The 18,574-nt window shown below is 46.9% G+C and overlaps 1 protein-coding gene across 4 annotated transcripts in view; it reads left to right on the top strand.

Moving 5' to 3' along the window:
• The window catches only part of ankhb (ANKH inorganic pyrophosphate transport regulator b), a 48,023-nt gene extending 29,912 nt beyond the window's left edge, over window positions 1–18,111 (top strand). For 3 of the 4 annotated variants that reach the window (XM_072711268.1, XM_072711269.1, XM_072711270.1), the window contains 11 exons: window positions 1,414–1,630; window positions 4,413–4,531; window positions 7,474–7,557; window positions 7,988–8,158; window positions 8,277–8,411; window positions 9,418–9,510; window positions 9,912–10,007; window positions 12,578–12,707; window positions 13,166–13,289; window positions 16,287–16,386; window positions 17,170–18,111. In XM_072711268.1, the coding sequence (XP_072567369.1) occupies window positions 1,414–1,630; window positions 4,413–4,531; window positions 7,474–7,557; window positions 7,988–8,158; window positions 8,277–8,411; window positions 9,418–9,510; window positions 9,912–10,007; window positions 12,578–12,707; window positions 13,166–13,289; window positions 16,287–16,386; window positions 17,170–17,289 (1,389 nt within the window). In that variant the 3' untranslated portion in view covers window positions 17,290–18,111. The remainder of the gene's footprint in view (window positions 1–1,413; window positions 1,631–4,412; window positions 4,532–7,473; window positions 7,558–7,987; window positions 8,159–8,276; window positions 8,412–9,417; window positions 9,511–9,911; window positions 10,008–12,577; window positions 12,708–13,165; window positions 13,290–16,286; window positions 16,387–17,169) is intronic. The other variant, XM_072711271.1, reaches the window with a different exon arrangement.
• Window positions 18,112–18,574: the final 463 nt, after the last annotated feature.

Genomic DNA, 18,574 nt, shown 5'->3' with positions numbered 1-18,574 from the left:
AGTTGTTTCCATGTCTGTGCAGTCCGTGGATTCCCTCTGATTAGGTCACTGGGTGTGATCAGGTATCTGCTCTGCTTCAGCGGCTGCTTTTTAAAATCCATTTATTCATGCTTTAACACCAGTCGGTGTTGCCGGTGTGGAGGAGCTCCGTAAAGCCCCAGAGATACATCTAGTGCAAGCAGCCTGTACCTATTTCACTGTGTCACTAGCTGGGTCACCTTTCGGTCCTCCTGTGCCCAACCACAGGAAACGCTGTGGGGTCACTGTGTACTCATACAGGGACATTCCTGTGGGGGTGGGCTGTGTACATGGGCGGGGCAGCTGCTGAGTGTCCTATTGGATGATGGTAGAGAGAGGAGGCATGAACCCTACACGCTGATGCCCCTCTCTGCCCCTGGCACGCTGTGTCTCCCTGCTTATTTGGGGGTGTCTCGCACCACTTGCCAGTCTGACACCTGTTTAGTCACATGGGGGGGAGGAAGCAGGATTGCACTTACATAACTGCCAGGCGGAGAGCTTTAAATAGCCATGGTCATCGTGGTCCAAGGGAAGGGGGGGATCTTGCTGCTGGGGGCATTTCACTGCTCTCATTGAGTGCTTGCTTCTTGGGGACATCGCAAGCCCCCTGACAGCTTAAAGTGCACAACACAAATTGTGGCTCCGTAGGACCCAAGCTCAGGGGGCTCCGGTGCAGGTGGCGTGCAGGACCTTGATGGCAGGGTATGAGCAGTGCAGCTTCTGCTCTTAATTTACAAACGGCACCCCCAGTGGTGGGAGGGGGTGCTGCTTCTCGCGCTTTCCCTGGGGTACTTATGCAGTAATGTCTGGCATCTGACTGAGGCTGACTGACCGCTTTTACCAGGGTACACATGCACTTACCCACCCTTCTTCTGGTGTTGCTTCATTTGTTTTTTTTTTTTCTTAATTTGTCAGGGCTGCACTGGGATTATAAATCAGGCCTGAACTTTGTGGTCCTCCACAGCCCACAAATATAGTGAGGACAGACTGGGGGGGGGATTGGGTCTGCTGGCTCACATACCCGATAGCCCAGCAGGGAATCGCCTGGTATTCAACATGCCCAGGTGTATTTTTTTTTTGTTTCTATGGACATGAAAGGCGTTCAATTCTTTAGTAAATGATAAATATGGCAAGATTAAGGTTACTCAGCTGGGCTTATTGACGCTTATGTGCCCTGTGCCCTGCGGTGGACTGCTCTCCTGAGCGGTGTACCCCAGACTTGTGCCCCCCTTACCTGGGTTGAGATGCAGGCCCCCCCCATGACCCCGCCCAGGATAGGTAATTGGTGGATGAATGGATGGATGGATGGATGGAAGTTGTCTTTAATGACCTTTAAAAAAAAGCCACTTAAAATGTCTTACAATGATCAACTAACAGCCCCCCCCCCCCTTCCAGGCTTTGAACAGGGGTATCGCTTCGGTCAGAGTGGACGCTGTGGAGATGTTAGCCAGCTATGGCCTGGCCTACTCCCTCATGAAGTTCTTCACGGGGCCGATGAGTGATTTCAAGAACGTGGGCCTGGTGTTCGTGAACAGCAAGCGCGACCGAACCAAAGCCGTCCTCTGCATGGTCGTGGCCGGAGCCGTGGCCATTATCTTCCACACTCTCATAGGTGAGCTGTTGTCTGTGGACCCCCCCCCCCCCCCCCCCCGCCGTCGCTTCCTGGTGATGCCCATGTGACCACCCATGGGGGGGTGGGAGGGGGGGAGTTGTTTAACTTATCCATTTATATGGTGTTTAATTTTTATGATGTCTCACTGGGTTTGTTTTAATGGCTTGGTTTAATTGCTGCCAAGGACGATGCTTTCTTAGTCAAACACCCCCATTCATTGGCTGTCCTCCAACAGCTGGGCATCAGATTAGCCCGTTTAGCAGAATAATCCTGAATACGACCAGATGCGTGTGGCGTCGTTACAAGCGGCTGCGTCGGAAATTCAGCGAAAAAAAACTTTACGGAAGAGTGCTGATTTCTGCGTACGTAGCTGTTTTAAGATGATGTGAGGGGGATATAGGGCTTTCAAAGGAACAAACAGGCACACTTAGGTTCACTACTAAAAATGCTTTATTACAAGTAATACAAAATAACCTTGCATTAAAATCAATACCAAAATATTGGATCAAAGGCAACGCAAAATAATTCCATATCACAAGTGATATCCAATGGTATTATAAATCATAAACAATAATCAAACCGCCAATACAAGAGATTATAGGCATATATAAAAAAGTGACAACAAAAACATGCATACATATAGAAAGTGCAAATTGATATTATAGTTATTGTGATAATTGATTGAATCAACACATTGAAACTGCAAGGCTATTCACACTCGGACGTGCCGTCATCACCTACCCTCACTCTTAGACTGGGGAGCCCGTTTCAGTCCTGGCAGGAGACCAACACGTGAGTCCCGAGAAAGTGCCGGGCGATGCACGCTCTATCCCACGGCTGAGCTCCGGTCAGTACTGGGATCTCCTCCTTCCTTTATACTAAATTTAGGCACCGCGTGCGAGCAGGAGACAAGCTGGCCAGGCTCACCCCTCCCCTCAGGCAATGTGTTGTCTAATTTCCAATTATTGTCCGGGTAAGCAGCTTGCAGCTTCAATCAGAAGTGATAAGACAGGTTTGTATAATCAATGCGCCCCCCCCCCCCTCCTCCTGAGGATGGGGTGAGCGTCCTACACACACTGACCACTAGGTGCGGTTTCAATCAAAGATAGTTAGACAGGTATCCTTGGGCAATGCTTTCCCCTCTTCCTGAGGATGGGGTGAGCGTCCTACACACACTGACCACTAGGTGCGGTTTCAATCAAAGATAGTTAGATAAGTATCCTTGGGCAATGCTTTCCCCTCTTCCTGAGGATGAGGTGAGCGTCCTACACACACTGACCACTAGGTGCGGTTTCAATCAAAGATAGTTAGATAAGTATCCTTGGGCAATGCTTTCCCCTCTTCCTGAGGATGGGGTGAGCGTCCTACACACACTGACCACTAGGTGCGGTTTCAATCAAAGATAGTTAGATAAGTATCCTTGGGCAATGCTTTCCCCTCTTCCTGGAATGAGCAGAGCTTTCTCTTCTCTTCTGAAGACTCTTCAAAAGAGAAGACAAGGCAGGTGTCTCATATACCGACCAATGGTGTGCAAAACATACTGGGTGACCCCCTCCGAAACCCAGGGACACTTGGTAAGCGTCCTTGGATACAGTAAGCATTCCAAAACAAGGATTCTTTCGCATAAGATACTCTGAAACCCGTCATTTGTGAAGAACAAGTTATACAAGTGAGCAGAAAGAAAACAGGGGGAAAAAACCACGCTATGTAGTTTTTTACCCTTAATACAATGATATTATAGGTGAATCATGGACGACGTATTTGAATCTCAGGATGATTAATTCACACACGATCAGAATTAATCCACACTTCAATCACCTCATATGTATGTCTGCTAGGTGGAGTTGGAGGGACTCCACCAAACTGTGAATAATGATGTCGAACAATTACAACTTCATTACAGTATCAGGAGGACACTCAACACATTGTTTCAATTCTATACTACGTGGGCGGCGTGGCCAGTTACGGGGCCACCTGTAAGTTCGTTTTGATACAGTAGCTAAATGGGTGGATGGTGTTCGCGTTTGTTTGTCTGCCGCTTGTTTTGTGCTAACATTTAGTTAACATTTAGTATGCTTGCCTGGTGCATGCGCATTCAGGAGAGCGTCCCACACGTACGCCAGTTTGGGTCGGCCTCGCTGCGTTTAAAACCTGGTCCAAAACCAGGAAATGAGCCGTAGCAAAGGCTTGCTGTGTCCAGTACTTCATCAGGCTCCCTGCTCGGCACAGCCTGCTTGGTGGGTTGATACGACACTGGCTTTTTTTTCTTTCTTTCTGAAAGCTCGTTAGAACACCCTGTTTATCTCAAAGTCACAGTCGTGGGTGGGGGTAGCTGGGACCCCCCCCCCCCAAAAGAGCAGATCCTCCTTAGCTAGATTCACTGAGGCAACTCTGCACCATGCAGAGGGCTGGACACCAGGAGGACATCAGATATGGAGATGATAGTTATCTTCTAGATGGAATGTGCTTCATCCAGACCACAGGCATTTTTGCTCCAGGTCAAATGTCCAGGCTCTCTCGACCAGGCAGTTTTATGACTGTTAAAATTGTTCAAAGCTGTGCCCTTCACTGGCTGTGTTTGGGTGAAGGGAGGTCGTCTTACTGTCTCGGGGAGGGTTTTCAAGGCTGATGTTATCGACGCTGGTGCTGAGAAGAGGAGCCGTGCTACGCTAACTTCAGTTTGCTAACCCTTTCCACTCTCCGATTGTGTTCTCAGCAATGCTGGGGAGGGGGCTGCCATGGCCCACGGTGTTCAGTTTATCTCCTCCTCTCTTCCTTCTAGCATTTACAGACCTGGGCTATTACATCATCAACAAGCTTCACCACGTGGAGGACTCCGTAGGGAGCAAGACCAGGAAAGCCTTCCTATACCTGTCGTGCTTCCCGCTGCTGGACGCAATGGTGAGTGCCCCCCCTATGGGCCGAAACCTGAAGCGCAATAGGATGCCACGTGGAAATGAAGACGTTCAGGTCTCCATGGAGACCCACAAAGCTGTTGTGTAATGTGCAGACACTGACTTAATCCTGTCCAAATTAGTGTTTCCCCATGGAACACTACCAGATGGGTTTCGCCAAGGGCAGAGTAGGAGAATGGAACAGAGCTGGGACTGATTTGGGACAGGCATTTAGGCAGGCAGCTAAGGATGTGGAAAAAATGCCCTCTGGAGAAATGTACATCTCCTTAAACAATTTGGAGGATGTAGTGCCTTAGCTTAGTTTGTTGGTGCTGGTGACTCACTGTGTCCACGCCTGGAGCGCTGCAGGGCGTGATGCCAGCTTTAATGACCTTATTTAATTAAGGAAAAACAAGGAAGCGCAGATAAATTCTGCTGAGGGTATCATGTCCTTAGTGTGAAATATGTGGAGTTATTAATATGCATTTTGGGTTTGGCTCTGAGTGTGTGACACTCAGTGGTATAAGTGCTCGTAAGGCCCAGCTACATGTGACCTTTACTCAGAAAAATTTGCTTTATAGTTGTTCAAAAGTTTGACCATATACAGACGATCCCGTTTAATTTTGTGTTCATTTCAGACATATTTTACATGGCATTTCCTTAGTTACTGAGGACTTACAGTATGATCCCTCCAGTAGCAGTAGAATACTCCCAGCAGTGTATTTGTGTAATAATGGCTGCAGTATAGCAGTATAATAACCCCAACAATGTATCTGTATAATAATCCATGTGGTATAGCAGTATAATAACCCCAACAATTTATCTGTGTAATAATCCCTGTGGTATAGCAGTATAATAACCCCAACAATGCATCTGTGTAATAATCCCTGCGGTATAGTAGTATAATAACCCCAACAATGTATCTGTATAATAATCCATGTGGTATAGCAGTATAATAGCCCCAACAATTTATCTGTGTAATAATCCCTGTGGTATAGCAGTATAATAACCCCAACAATGCATCTGTGTAATAATCCCTGCGGTATAGTAGTATAATAACCCCAACAATGTATCTGTATAATAATCCATGTGGTATAGCAGCATAATAGCCCCAACAATTTATCTGTGTAATAATCCCTGTGGTATAGCAGTATAATAACCCCAACAATGCATCTGTGTAATAATCCCTGCGGTATAGTAGTATAATAACCCCAACAATGTATCTGTATAATAATCCATGTGGTATAGCAGCATAATAGCCCCAACAATTTATCTGTGTAATAATCCCTGTGGTATAGCAGTATAATAACCCCAACAATTTATCTGTGTAATAATCCCTGTGGTATAGCAGTATAATAACCCCAACAATGCATCTGTGTAATAATCCCTGCGGTATAGTAGTATAATAACCCCAACAATGTATCTGTATAATAATCCATGTGGTATAGCAGTATAATAGCCCCAACAATTTATCTGTGTAATAATCCCTGTGGTATAGCAGTATAATAACCCCAACAATGCATCTGTGTAATAATCCCTGCGGTATAGTAGTATAATAACCCCAACAATGTATCTGTATAATAATCCATGTGGTATAGCAGCATAATAGCCCCAACAATTTATCTGTGTAATAATCCCTGTGGTATAGCAGTATAATAACCCCAACAATGCATCTGTGTAATAATCCCTGCGGTATAGTAGTATAATAACCCCAACAATGTATCTGTATAATAATCCCTTTGGTATAGCAGTATAATAACCCCAACAATTTATCTGTATAATAATCCCTTTGGTATAGCAGTATAATAACCCCAACAATTTATCTGTGTAATAATCCCTGTGGTATAGCAGTATAATACCCCCAACAATGCATCTGTGTAATAATCCCTGCGGTATAGTAGTATAATAACCCCAACAATGTATCTGTATAATAATCCCTTTGGTATAGCAGTATAATAACCCCAACAATTTATCTGTGTAATAATCCCTGTGGCATAGCAGTATAATAACCCCAACAATGCATCTGTGTAATAATCCCTGTGGCATAGCAGTATAATAACCCCAACAATGCATCTGTGTAATAGTCCCTGTGGTATAGCAGTATAATAACCCCAACAATTTATCTGTGTAATAATCCCTGTGGTATAGCAGAATAATAACCCCAACAATGCATCTGTGTAATAATCCCTGCGGTATAGCAGTATAATAACCCCAACAATGTATCTGTATAATAATCCCTTTGGTATAGCAGTATAATAACCCCAACAATTTATCTGTGTAATAATCCCTGTGGTATAGCAGTATAATAACCCCAACAATGCATCTGTGTAATAATCCCTGCGGTATAGCAGTATAATAACCCCAACAATGTATCTGTATAATAATCCCTGTGGTATAGCAGTATAATAACCCCAACAATGTATTTGTGTAATAATCCCTGCGGTATAGCATTATAATAACCCCATCAATGTATCTAATAATAATAATTGACACTTTTATTAATCCCCGTGGGGAAATTCTTTCTACGCTTCCCTCAACTTGCTCTTTGTAGAGCAAGCTGTCTGTGAAGGGCAGCCACCCGTAGCGGCGCCCAGGGAGCTGAGCCACTGAGCCACTGAGCCACACGCTGTGTAATAATCCCTGCCGTATAGCAGTATAATAATCCTAGCAGTGTACTGTACGTGTGATAATCCCTGCAGTATAATAATCCTAGCAGTGTATGTGTGATAATCCCTGGAGTATAATAATCCTAGCACTGTATGTGTAATAATCCCTGCAGTATAGCACTAGAATAATCCCATCAGAAAATCTGTGTAATGATCCCCACAATGCAGCTATTTGATTGAACCTCATGGTTTAGCTATGTAATAATCCCCACTGTGTAGCTGTATAATAATCTCTGCAGTGCATGACCCCGCGTGTGCAGTAACTGTCTCGCTGCTCTCCCAGGCTTGGACGCATGCTGGCATCCTCCTAAAGCACAAGCACAGTTTCCTGGTGGGCTGTGCCTCCATCTCCGATGTCGTGGCTCAGGTGAGGATCGCTGCCGCCCCCAGCTTGATCCGGTGTTCGGTAACGTGCATTTTGCCGCTGTGGGTGACTAATGCAAACTATAAATGTTATGTTGCCAAGCAGGCGTCAGTCTGAATCGGAAATAAAAATGGCACCTTTCCATCTGAGGCGCCTAACTCCCCTGACTCACTGGCCTGAGTGTCTCTGCTTTTCTCCTCCTGGGATCTGCAGCAGCCGCTCTCTGGTTGCAGTGTAGCAAAGGTTTTTTTGAGAGCGCAGCCCAAGTTCAGACTGTGTTTGGTGAAATGCCGAACGCACCAACGATGACCGGCGTGTTTGTTCTGTATGAATGTTTAAACGGCGGTGATTATAGGTCCTGGCCGAGACACCAGCATCCCCTGAAATCCCACCCCCTCCCTTTGTCATCTGCTCTCCTTTCTTCGTACCGCAGATCATATTTGTGGCCATCCTCCTTCAGAGCCACCTGGAGTGCCTGGAGCCTTTGCTCATCCCCATCCTGTCCCTCTACATGGGGGCGCTGGTTCGCTTCACCATCGTGGGTCTGGGCTACTACTGCAAAATCCACGACTCCATCCCTGAATCCATCTCGCCCGAGAGGGGGGTACGTGGAGGGGGGTTTTCAGAGGGGCGGCTGTCGGGGGAGTTACCAGGTCGTGGCTGGAGCCTTTCTTCACGGGCCCCCCGCCAGCTCACCACCCCCCCCCCCCCACATCTTGCAGGGAGATGCCACCATCAAGAACATGCTGAAATTCTGGTGGCCACTGGCCCTCATCCTAGCCACCCAGCGCATCAGCAGACCCATCGTGAACCTGTTTGTCTCCAGGGATCTCAAAGGGACCAACAGCGCAACTGAGGCAAGTGCCCCCCCCCCCCCCTGCCCCCACCTCTCATTAACGAGGACCCCCTAATTCGAGTATGGAGGTTTGGCATATACCACATTCTCACATGGGGGTCTCTCAACCCCGTCAGAGTCAATCTTACGTAAATCTACAAGTGTTATTTTGGGTCTTGTTTATTCTGAAATGTAAGCATCCACTTGAGTCATACTTCCTGGCTTAAAATAGTAAACCGCCATCTGCAGTGTAGGTCTCTGAGTTAATCCTTTAGTTTAGACATGTGCTTTTGTTTATTTAACCTAAAGTATCTGTATCTGAACACTCCATAACCCAGTCATCTCGTATGACGTTAATGCAGTGTTTCCCAGCCCGGTTCTCGGTGACCCACAGTCATTCCTTGTTTTTGCTCCCTCCCAGCTCCCTGCCAGACTGTCCACATTTTTGCTCTGGAGCTGGGAGGGAGCAAAAACATGGTCTGTCTGTGGTTCCCCGAGGACCGGATTGGGAAACATTGCTGTAGGCTTATGTTAGCTGTAGGTTTCCCGTTTCCTCTCTCCATATACCCTCTGGCAGAGGAGGTATGAATCGCACGGGACTGCGTTTGTGTTTGTTAATCTGCGTGTAGGACACACGCTCCATCCTGCTCAGACTGTGTCATTAAAACTCTTCTCTACAGTAAACGAGAAAGTAGCCTTTAATTCTGAACGCACCCTGTCATCAAATGTCAGTGTCTTGCTGACTTTTTTTGGCAATTAAATCGCATTGATACGAGAACATTGTACTGCGTGACCTAAAATCCGTTCAGCACATACTATAAAGAAAATGGCGCTCAAAGGGTGGTCTGTCTGCATATTGAGTGCTGATGTGAGTGCTCACCGAGCTGTCGCTGGGGACATGTCTGAACCCAGCATGTGCTGGACTGGGGGACTATATGGTGGAACCATGCACTATGGTCGGCGTGAGGAGAGTCCTGGTCGAGAGGTATCAGAGTGGTTCAAGCTGATGGTCTGTCTGATGTCTGCAGGCCGTGGCGGTCCTGACCGCCACCTACCCGGTGGGTCACATGCCCTACGGCTGGCTGACAGAGCTAAAGGCCATCTGCCCAGTCTTTGACAAGGTAAGGGACCCGGGGTCACTTATGCCATTAGTGAGTCTACAAGTTAAAAGGGAATTTCTCTAAGCTGTTGGCATTGGCTTTTATGAGTATGGCAGCCTGATTTAACGGACCTCTTGGTCTTGAACAGAAAGTGCCGTCCGTAATTGTGAATGGCATCAATTCTGCACCCCCCACTGACATTATGATAGTTGGCATGGAGATGAAGTCCGGATGGCCTCACGGATAGTTTTCCACGGGGGGGGGGGGGGGCAGAAACGGACTGTGATGCAGATTTAATGCAATTACAATGATGCGCAGTTCAATTCAACCGCAGTCAAGAAAAGAGTAGAAACCTCTGTGACGAACCCGGCATTTGTTTAGTTAAATTGAAAACGAGTGTTTTTGACTACTCTGCCTTCCAGAACAATCCAGGGGACAAGCTGCCTGGCGACGCCACTTCAGTGTCCAAGTCGCACATTATAAGATTCACATTCGTCTGTCTGGCACTTTCTTTCACGGTAAGGTGGCTGTTCTCTGACTTTGCCATTCCTGAGTTTTTTGGTTTTTTTTTTATATCTCGTTTTTCAAAACTTCTTATCTCTCTGTTTATCACTATGTGTCTGGTATAGGTGGGTGAGACGTTGAAAGAATAATTGGCCTGTGCCGATCCGTGGCATGTAAATAAAGATAATTATACTGCCATGATGCATGCGCTGAGAGACTCGGAGCTGAGATGAGAACTTATCGATCCCCGGAGGGAAATTAGCAATTGATTAGCATGAATCAGAAGCTGACTTTAGGTTTATGCTTCACCTGAGGGCAGCAGGTGAGCCTTTGTGGTGACAGCAGCTTGCCGGTGTATGTCTGAGTCACATCCATTGTGAGCGAAGCATTCACGTCTGTGTGTGCTGGGTGTGAGGGACGTGTAATGGTGTGAAGCGGCAGAACTCGCTCTGCGCCTCCAGCTTTTCTGGGCTTGCTTGAGGCACGGTTCAGAAGTTTAGGAGATGGAGGGAGCGTTTCTCAAGTCCCGCAGGCAGCGGTCAGACCGGAGGGGACGCTGATGCCATTTTACCCGCCTGTCCCCTTGAGCCAGTGGGAGGGGCTTTTGGCTGTGCTGGCTGCCTCCCCAGGAAAGACTGTCTGCCCGGTGTTTCAGGCAGCCTAAGGGCAGCCGGTAAGTCACTGAGTGGCTTTAATTACCGTGAGGATGACAGTCACCCTGCTAATGAGGCATGTGAAGAAGGCGTCAAACTGTCCAGCGTGGGACAGGGTTTGCTATCTTGGGAACGTGAGACAGCAGACACCATGGGGACATCCCTACAAGACAAACACTTTTTAATTCCTTTCTAAAAGCAGATAAGAAAAGCAGAAACAGTGTTTGGCAGGTGACTAATTTTTTTTTTTCTGCTTTGGTGGTTTGGGGGCTGATAATTACATAAAAATGGTGGAAAATGGTCGGTGGAAAATACCCAGAAATACAGTCATCCCTGAATATTTGGCTTTGGGGGAGGGGCAGAGGGGGCGTTCTCTGTGTAAGTACCTTGATAACCCCCCCCATCTTGAGGTGACCATTTTGAGTCCCTAGAAACGGACCCCTAGCATTAATCTGCTAATGATGAGAAACTGTGGAGTAAAGTATGAAGCCGTTGTGTCTGTCTGTGGGTGATGTGGTTGCATCAGTACTTCCTGCTGCTGAGAGTCAGGAAAGGGCTCCCGGGGTGGGGGGAGCCAGGGGCCCTGTCCAGCTGCCTAATGAGGGCCCAGGGTGCGATTTCTACCTCCATCATTCCTGCGCTGACAGGTGCTCATTACCACGCTGATTCACTGACCGGAACCCGGTGACACTTCCAACGAGGTCTCTGGCAGCGTCGTCCCTCAGGCCTCAGGGCTCGTCCTGCTCCCTAACCGCCTCCCGATACTTATAACCCCCTGAAACTTGGCACAGGCGGCACTGGCCCCCGGGAGTGACGGAGCCAGTGTGTGTTTTGCCAGTCGTTCCTCTGGGATAATATCATTTGGCTCTGTTCACAAACACCAGGCGCATTCTGACTTGCCCGGTGGTCCCTCCCTGCAGGCAGGTAGTCTGCGTTTCGTTCCCCCCCCCTGCTCCACAGGTATGTGTTTTTTAACCCGAGTAGGAAAACAAGGCGGTTTGATGTGAGCAGGCTTGCAAAAACAGGAAGTGCCAAGGCGCGGAGACGCCAGCACCCGCTACCAGATGTGCCTTCCTGCGCCGTAAACAAGGGAGGCTCCGCCCAAGCCAGACCCTGGATCCGCCCCCCAGGGGGTGGGGCCAGAGGATAATGGCGAGGCCTGGGGCGTCTCGTCTGAGGGATAGCAGCACACGTGCACCCTGTTTTTAGGGTGGGGCCCAAAGCAGATTGTGTGGGCTGCTAGACACTATGCCAGCAGCAACTGACAATGATTGACAATTAGATGAAATATTCATATAGACTAATGACTAACGAGTCGGCCGTAGTTATTTCAGACGTTCGTGGCGGCTGTGAAGCAGCAAAATCTGTGTTTAGTATGATGCCAATAAAGAAGAAAATAAATAATCAATAATGAGAAGATTCATCTAATCCCCTATGGAGTTCTGTGTCGGTCACACTGAGCTACTGAATCCATAGGACAGCAGTGCAGGGAATTGGGTCCTTGAATCCCCAGAATGTGTGATTATTACATTGGATGTGTCATTAATGCATATCGGCCATCTGTAATTCCCCCTGAGGACCAGCATGTACCACCTCCGACATGCTGCTGTCGGTGCCCCACTGTTTCAGCACCGAAACGGCAGAGCAGCACCTGCTGAATTGTAGCCACAGGCCTGGAAGCAGGCGGACGTCACTGTAGAGCATTGTGAGGATGTTTTTGCTGAATCCCCTTAATGCTGTGTTATTGTCTTTCCTTGTCTGTCACCTGAGAAGTATGTGTTTGTGCTTTATTGAAAAATTAGGGTGTTTGATGGTAACTGAAGGGAGTGTCGGTAATCTACCCAGCTATGTTTATGACACTGGTAACTGGGGGGAGGGGGGGGGTCCAAGAAATGAAATAATTGCGATTCTTACGGACTGTTCTTCTGCAGCTATGTTTTATAGTGTTCTGGACTCCGCACATCTCCGAGAAGATCCTGGTGGATCTCATCGGGGTGAGCCAGTCCTTTGCAGAGCTCTGCGTCGTCCCGCTGAAGATCTTCTCCTTCTTCCCTCTGCCAGGTACAGCCCCGCCCTCCGCTGTGTTGCTGGTGCCACCATTACATGCCATGCTGCGTCAATCAAAAGCTAAAGACTCTGCTTTTACGTGTTTCCTGCTGGCTCGCCTCTCATGACTGTTCGCGGGGTGGGTGGGGACCTATCTATGGTGCCGTACGCCTCCCTGGCCTCGCTGTCCCTGAGGTTGGCTTGATGTACGGCCAGAGGACAGCTTTCCTGCACGTTCCCCCGCTCAGTAGCCAGCCACAAACTTGGCCTCAGTGCTAAACTTGAACTCTCGTTATAAAATGCTTTGTGAAAGAGTATTATTTTACTCCACCATATCAGACTTTAGCATTAGTGTTTGCAGCCTATGTTTTGAGTGGACGAGGCGAGTTGATTTGTTAGAAATTGCTCAGGTTGAGTGGACAGTATATATAGATGGCTTGAATAGGCTGCCTTTGCCCACCCCCACCCCCCAGTAACCATCCGAGCTCACCTGACTGGCTGGCTGATGACCCTGAAAAAGACCTTCGTCTTGGCCCCCAGCTCCGTGCTACGCCTGCTTGTCCTCCTTACCAGCTTGGTGGTGCTGCCATATATGGGGTAAGCTCAGCCTTCTCGTCAAAATACCCCGTCCATACACTTGGTTTGCCTGGGATTCCTGCAAATTCCTCAGTGGAGTCACTCTAGTGCAGTGTTCCCCAATCTGGTCATTAGGGACATATAGCCAGTTGACATTTTTGCTCCCTTCCAGCTCCCTGTTCAGACAGTTCGCATTTTTGCTCCCTTCCACCTCCCTGCCAGACAGTTTGCATTTTTGCTCCCTCCAAGCTCCCTGCCAGACAGTTCGCATTTTTGCTTTCTCCAAGCTCCCTGCCAGACAGTTCACATTTTTGCTCCCTTCCAGCTCCCTGCCAGACAGTTCACATTTTTGCTCCCTTCCAGCTCCCTGCCAGACAGTTCACATTTTTGCTCCCTTCCAGCTCCATGCCAGACAGTTCACATTTTTGCTCCCAGCAGAGATGTGGGCTGTCAATGGGTCCCCAGAGGACCAGATTTGGAAACATTGTCTAGCTTCCCGGATACTTTAAACGGCCACTGGGCTTTGTCTACAGAGGAATTCGGTCCAAACACATAGCACATAGTATTATTTCCTCTCCCCCGATTGGTCTGCGGGTCTATAAATGCTTTTGTGTTTATTGTTTCAAACAAGCTGCTGAGCATGCTCTGTAGTCTGATAACCATGTGGAAGAATGCTGAATTCCTGCTTAAATAAGGACTGTCCCAGTGGAGACCTCCTCTGATGCCAGGAGCAGTTCAGCAATGCTGTGCTGGGGACTGGTCTTGACCTCGGCCTGACCGCTTCACGGTACAGCCAAGCTAAAGGTTCAGTCAGCACGTTTCAAGCACCCTTAGCCGTCACTCTCACACCAGCCCGCAGACATTAACCACTAAGCACAGTTCCACAAGGTCCTGTCAACAGAGCGGCAAAGCTAACAAAAAGATTAGTATCAGGCTGGAAGGCAGTGCTGACTGTAAATTCCCTGACCGGCTGACAATAAGCAGAATCTGTACCCACAGAGCCGATAATGTCTCCGCAAAACCGCACATTTCGTTTACGGTTTAGTGACTCTTGCGCGTTGTGCGTTTTAAAGAATGACTCCAACGTTTTCTTGTGCAGCTTCCAGATGCTGCACTCTACAGCTGTGAAAGGTCAAGTCAAGTGAAGCCAGTTATTCGTATAGCACATTTAAAAACAACAGGAGCTGACCCAAAGTGCTTTCCAGTCTAGAGAGAACTGATTAACAAATACTACATACATAGTAAAATATATAAATAAAATAGCATGAATAACAAGTAAAATATAATGTGTATATACATAAAATAGCATGAAAACGTGCATACAAGCAATAAGAAAAAAATTGTAAAAATTAAAATGAAAGGAAATGTAATACAATAAGCAACGGATTAAAAAATAAAAGGGTAATGAAAATAAATTGAGTTATTAAAATTAATTTAAAAGTAACTTAATAGCAGACTTGACAGAAACCCTAAGAGAACCTCAAACTGAGTTGAAAGCATGAAAAGTTGATCTCTAATCTAGATCTAAACTCATCTGTAGAAAAGCAGGACTTCATGTAGGATGGGGGGCTATTTCAAAGACGGGGGGCAGCTAGAGAGAAAGCCGGGTCACCTTTGGTTTTGAGGTGAGGAACTGAGAGGAGCTGTTGTGAGTATGACCTAGGTTACTTACACTACGTGTAAAATTCAATTATATGTATATTCTGTGGATTCTGAGCTTTGCCATCTTGTTTTTCCGTATACTTGTATATGGAAAGATGACAATAAAGTTCACTTTGAACTGTATTGTGAGTGCTTTAAAAACAAATAGCAAAATTTTTAAATCGGCTTTAACTTTGCCAAGGTTTTGAACTTCATTATGTGAATTTATGGACAGGGGACCAAGCGCACTGCTAAGGTTAGAGTCAGAGTTTCGGGGGCCAAATACAATTACTTCAGTTTTTTCATTTAGTTGAAGGAGGTTCCTCTCCATCTAGCATTTAATATCATCCAAGCAATTGAGCAGTAATCTGTAAAACTGTGTCATCTGCACAACAAGCTGTAATCTGCATAACAGTGATGCACAGCCTTACTGACACTGCAGCCTTTAATTGTCCTAATTATCTGTTTCCGTTTCTCTTGCCACATTACAGATGGAAAAATGCCTGGCATTTTATCTTGATTTCTGGCTTTGTATTATAAAACGCTCAAGTTTCAATAAGGGTGTGTAGCCTTGTTACATCCACTGTTAAATAGCCCTCTTATGCAACGGGCATGTTTTGCCGAACCCCCTGTAATTAATAGGGCATGTTTGTTCAGTTCATAGGGCAGTTAGAGCAGCGTGTCAGAAATCATAAATCATCCCTGCACAGCATTAAGATGGTGTCATCCGGGAAAAAAACACGGAAATAATCAGTAGCTTTTGCCTGTAGGGACGGGTGCTGTCAGGTTGGTGGTCTGAGTTTATCCTGGATTACTTAAATACTGGCTCTAGTCGTAGTCTTTTAAATCTGTCCTGTTCACTGAGGAATTGTCACACAGTGTTCAGCCCCACGCTCATCTCCCGGCACGTATGTTTGACCCGTGTTACCAGGATAAAAGGGCAAGTGCAGCGGCTCTTTCTGAGCTTGTGCTGAATAATTCAACAGCCGCATCAATAATTCATCCACATCATGGAAAATATTATCCTAGATTCTTCATTCCAGTAATGCCGTTATTCCGACCCAGCGGAACCAGACAACCCCCTGGAAAAAATGGTCACCTTTCTCCTTTGAGGGGCGTCAACATTGTGAACCTGTCCACCATACCTTCTCTGGCATCTTAAATGTAGGTTCTAGATTCGATGGTTCCTTCAGAATCTGAAAGCGACTGATTTTCAGCTGCAGGTAAATGAGTGTGGGAGTGTCTTATCATCATCATCATCATCATCATCATCATCATCATCTGCAGATCCCCTGCAGCTGCGTCACTTCACGCTGTAATGCAGCAGATATGTTCTCACCTTCTGCATGATCACTGAGATCGTGTGTCATGTTGCAGGGTCCACGGCGCCACGCTGGGGGTGGGGTCCCTGTTAGCAGGTTTCCTGGGGGAATCTGCCATGGTGGCGGCAGCTGCCTGCTATGTATACAGGAAACAGGTGAGTTCTGAAGAGACTCGGAGGGCTAGCCGCATTTCAGGGTGGGGGGTATAGATATTATGGACACAGATGGACATGGTGGCCCTTGTGCATCTGAAGGATCACAGTTTGATGGGTGATCAGACCTGGACTGTATAAAAAAAAATATGTACATGTAGCTATGAGTGAGCATCTTGCACTGATGTTAATGCTAACCAAGCAATAACCAGGATAGCCACTATATTTCTGGAAATCTTAGCGCAGCGCATGCACTCTTACAATCAGTTTCCTGACGTTTTAGCAGTAAAATGAATTTACCATTGAATTCACTGTAAATTCTGTGTAGTAATACTTGGCGTTTTCTGGCATCTGGCTAGGAGACGAGTCGTCGCTCTGGTAGCCCATGGCTGTATAGCGTGGCGAGTCCTTTGCTGGAATAAAACTTAACCTGTTTCACACAGAAAATGTAATCATGGTGGGAAATGTTCTTGGGTTAAGTACCGAAAATGTAAGATTTTAATTGCATGGAACTTTAAGCTCGTAGGAGAGGAACTGGTTCTTAACAAAGCGTTCAGGAGGTAACACCAGTCAGGGGCTGCATTCCCTGCATATGGGATTTCAGGGAGATGACGTTAGAGATGCACCAATGGGATCGGCGTCAAAGAGCCTGCATGTGCAGGTTTATGTGGCGATTCAAAGGTCAGGGTATGAGAGCAGAATCCACATCACCCTGCAAACCCGGTCTGGTGTCATCAGAAAGCTGCACCCAAAGCAAGAATGAGTCTCTCCTTTCTCTGCTTTCAGAAGAAGGGAGACGTGGATAATGAAGCCGCAGCTGACGAGGAGGACATGGCCCCCATGAATGAGGCAGGGCCCAGCAGAGCGAGGGAGGATACTGCTGATCTGCAGGAGGAGGTCAATTAGACGTGTTTAGGAGTGGCATAGCAGAGCAGGGGAGAAGGTCACTCCTCCTTCATTACATCTTTTTAAATGACGATCCACAGCGAGGCCGGGCGCTTGGGTCCCTCGGCAAGATGCCATTCTATACCAAAGCAACACCTCGAACTGGACCTCTTCCAGACAGACCTCCTGCACGTTCAGACTAAAACCCAGCATAGACATTTCTGTAGGACACCTTCAACCGCTCGGACATGATCAGATTCCTTGGACTTTGTGACTGCCACAGAGCCGATTAAAAAAAAAAAAAAAAAAAGAAAAATGTAAATGTAAAAACAGTAAAAGCTTCTGGCCCCGGCAGCCCCGTGATTGGTTGACTGGTTCCCCATTCAGCTGCATGTCAGATAGAGGTAGAGCGTTTCCATGACATGGGAGTGACAGGTTGTCGTGCTGGTGCCATTTAAAGGACCTATTTTTTTAATCATAAGGTGGTAGCTGTTCAAATATTACCGTTTTTTGTATCACTGATATGTATAAAGTGAGTGGCGGGGTGGGGGGGTTCTAGTTGCTCTTTGTCCCTTAAATCCAGTCAACTCTTCTTCTGATCTCAGGACATGATTCCACAGCGGGCGTGAATGCCGCTTCCCTCACTCATGGTCCTCTTTGCACGTGTAATAGCTTTTTGCTATTTTTAATTTTTATTAGACTGTAGTCGACAGACCCTCCATCTGAGGGCTGGAGACTCCCCCTTACTGGTGGTGACTCTGAGGCTTGAGCAGTCACATGATTTAAGAGAATGAAAAGGGACACTAATTATTCCTCAACTGATTAAAGGGTGATTTAAAAGTTTACAGTTGTGCTGATTGTTTGTCCCCCAAACTATTTTCAAAAAGGAAGAACGGAGGGAAGTTCTTAAAAAATGATGCATGTCCATAACCACAGAGAAAGTGCTCTCTGGAGCTGCCCAGTTGTACCATCAAGTCACTGGTATGCGTGTCTTCACCACCTGCGCTGCAACCAGTTTTCTGATTATGAATGACACACTGGGGAGGGAGGATAGACTGGTTTTCATAAATCAGGTGGCAAGAGACTAAAGGCTCATTTATGCTTGGTGTTAAATCTGGATAGAGGCGGAGCCTTCTCGCCGTTCTCTGTATTCATTTTGTCTGCATTTGTGCATGTTTTCTGAAGACAATAACACCAGAAATCATGGGAGGTGGTGTAGCCAGTAGTTTAAGCGAAACACTATAGGTGTTTATCAAGATAATTATGTTGTACGCACAGGATAATTATTGTGAGCGCACTAGAAATT

This window comes from Paramormyrops kingsleyae, chromosome 4, assembly GCF_048594095.1.
Source record: "Paramormyrops kingsleyae isolate MSU_618 chromosome 4, PKINGS_0.4, whole genome shotgun sequence".
NCBI classification, from domain to species: Eukaryota; Metazoa; Chordata; class Actinopteri; order Osteoglossiformes; family Mormyridae; genus Paramormyrops; species Paramormyrops kingsleyae.
The sequence above is the reverse complement of the archived record's forward strand: the minus strand, read 5'-3'. Positions and strand labels throughout refer to the sequence as shown.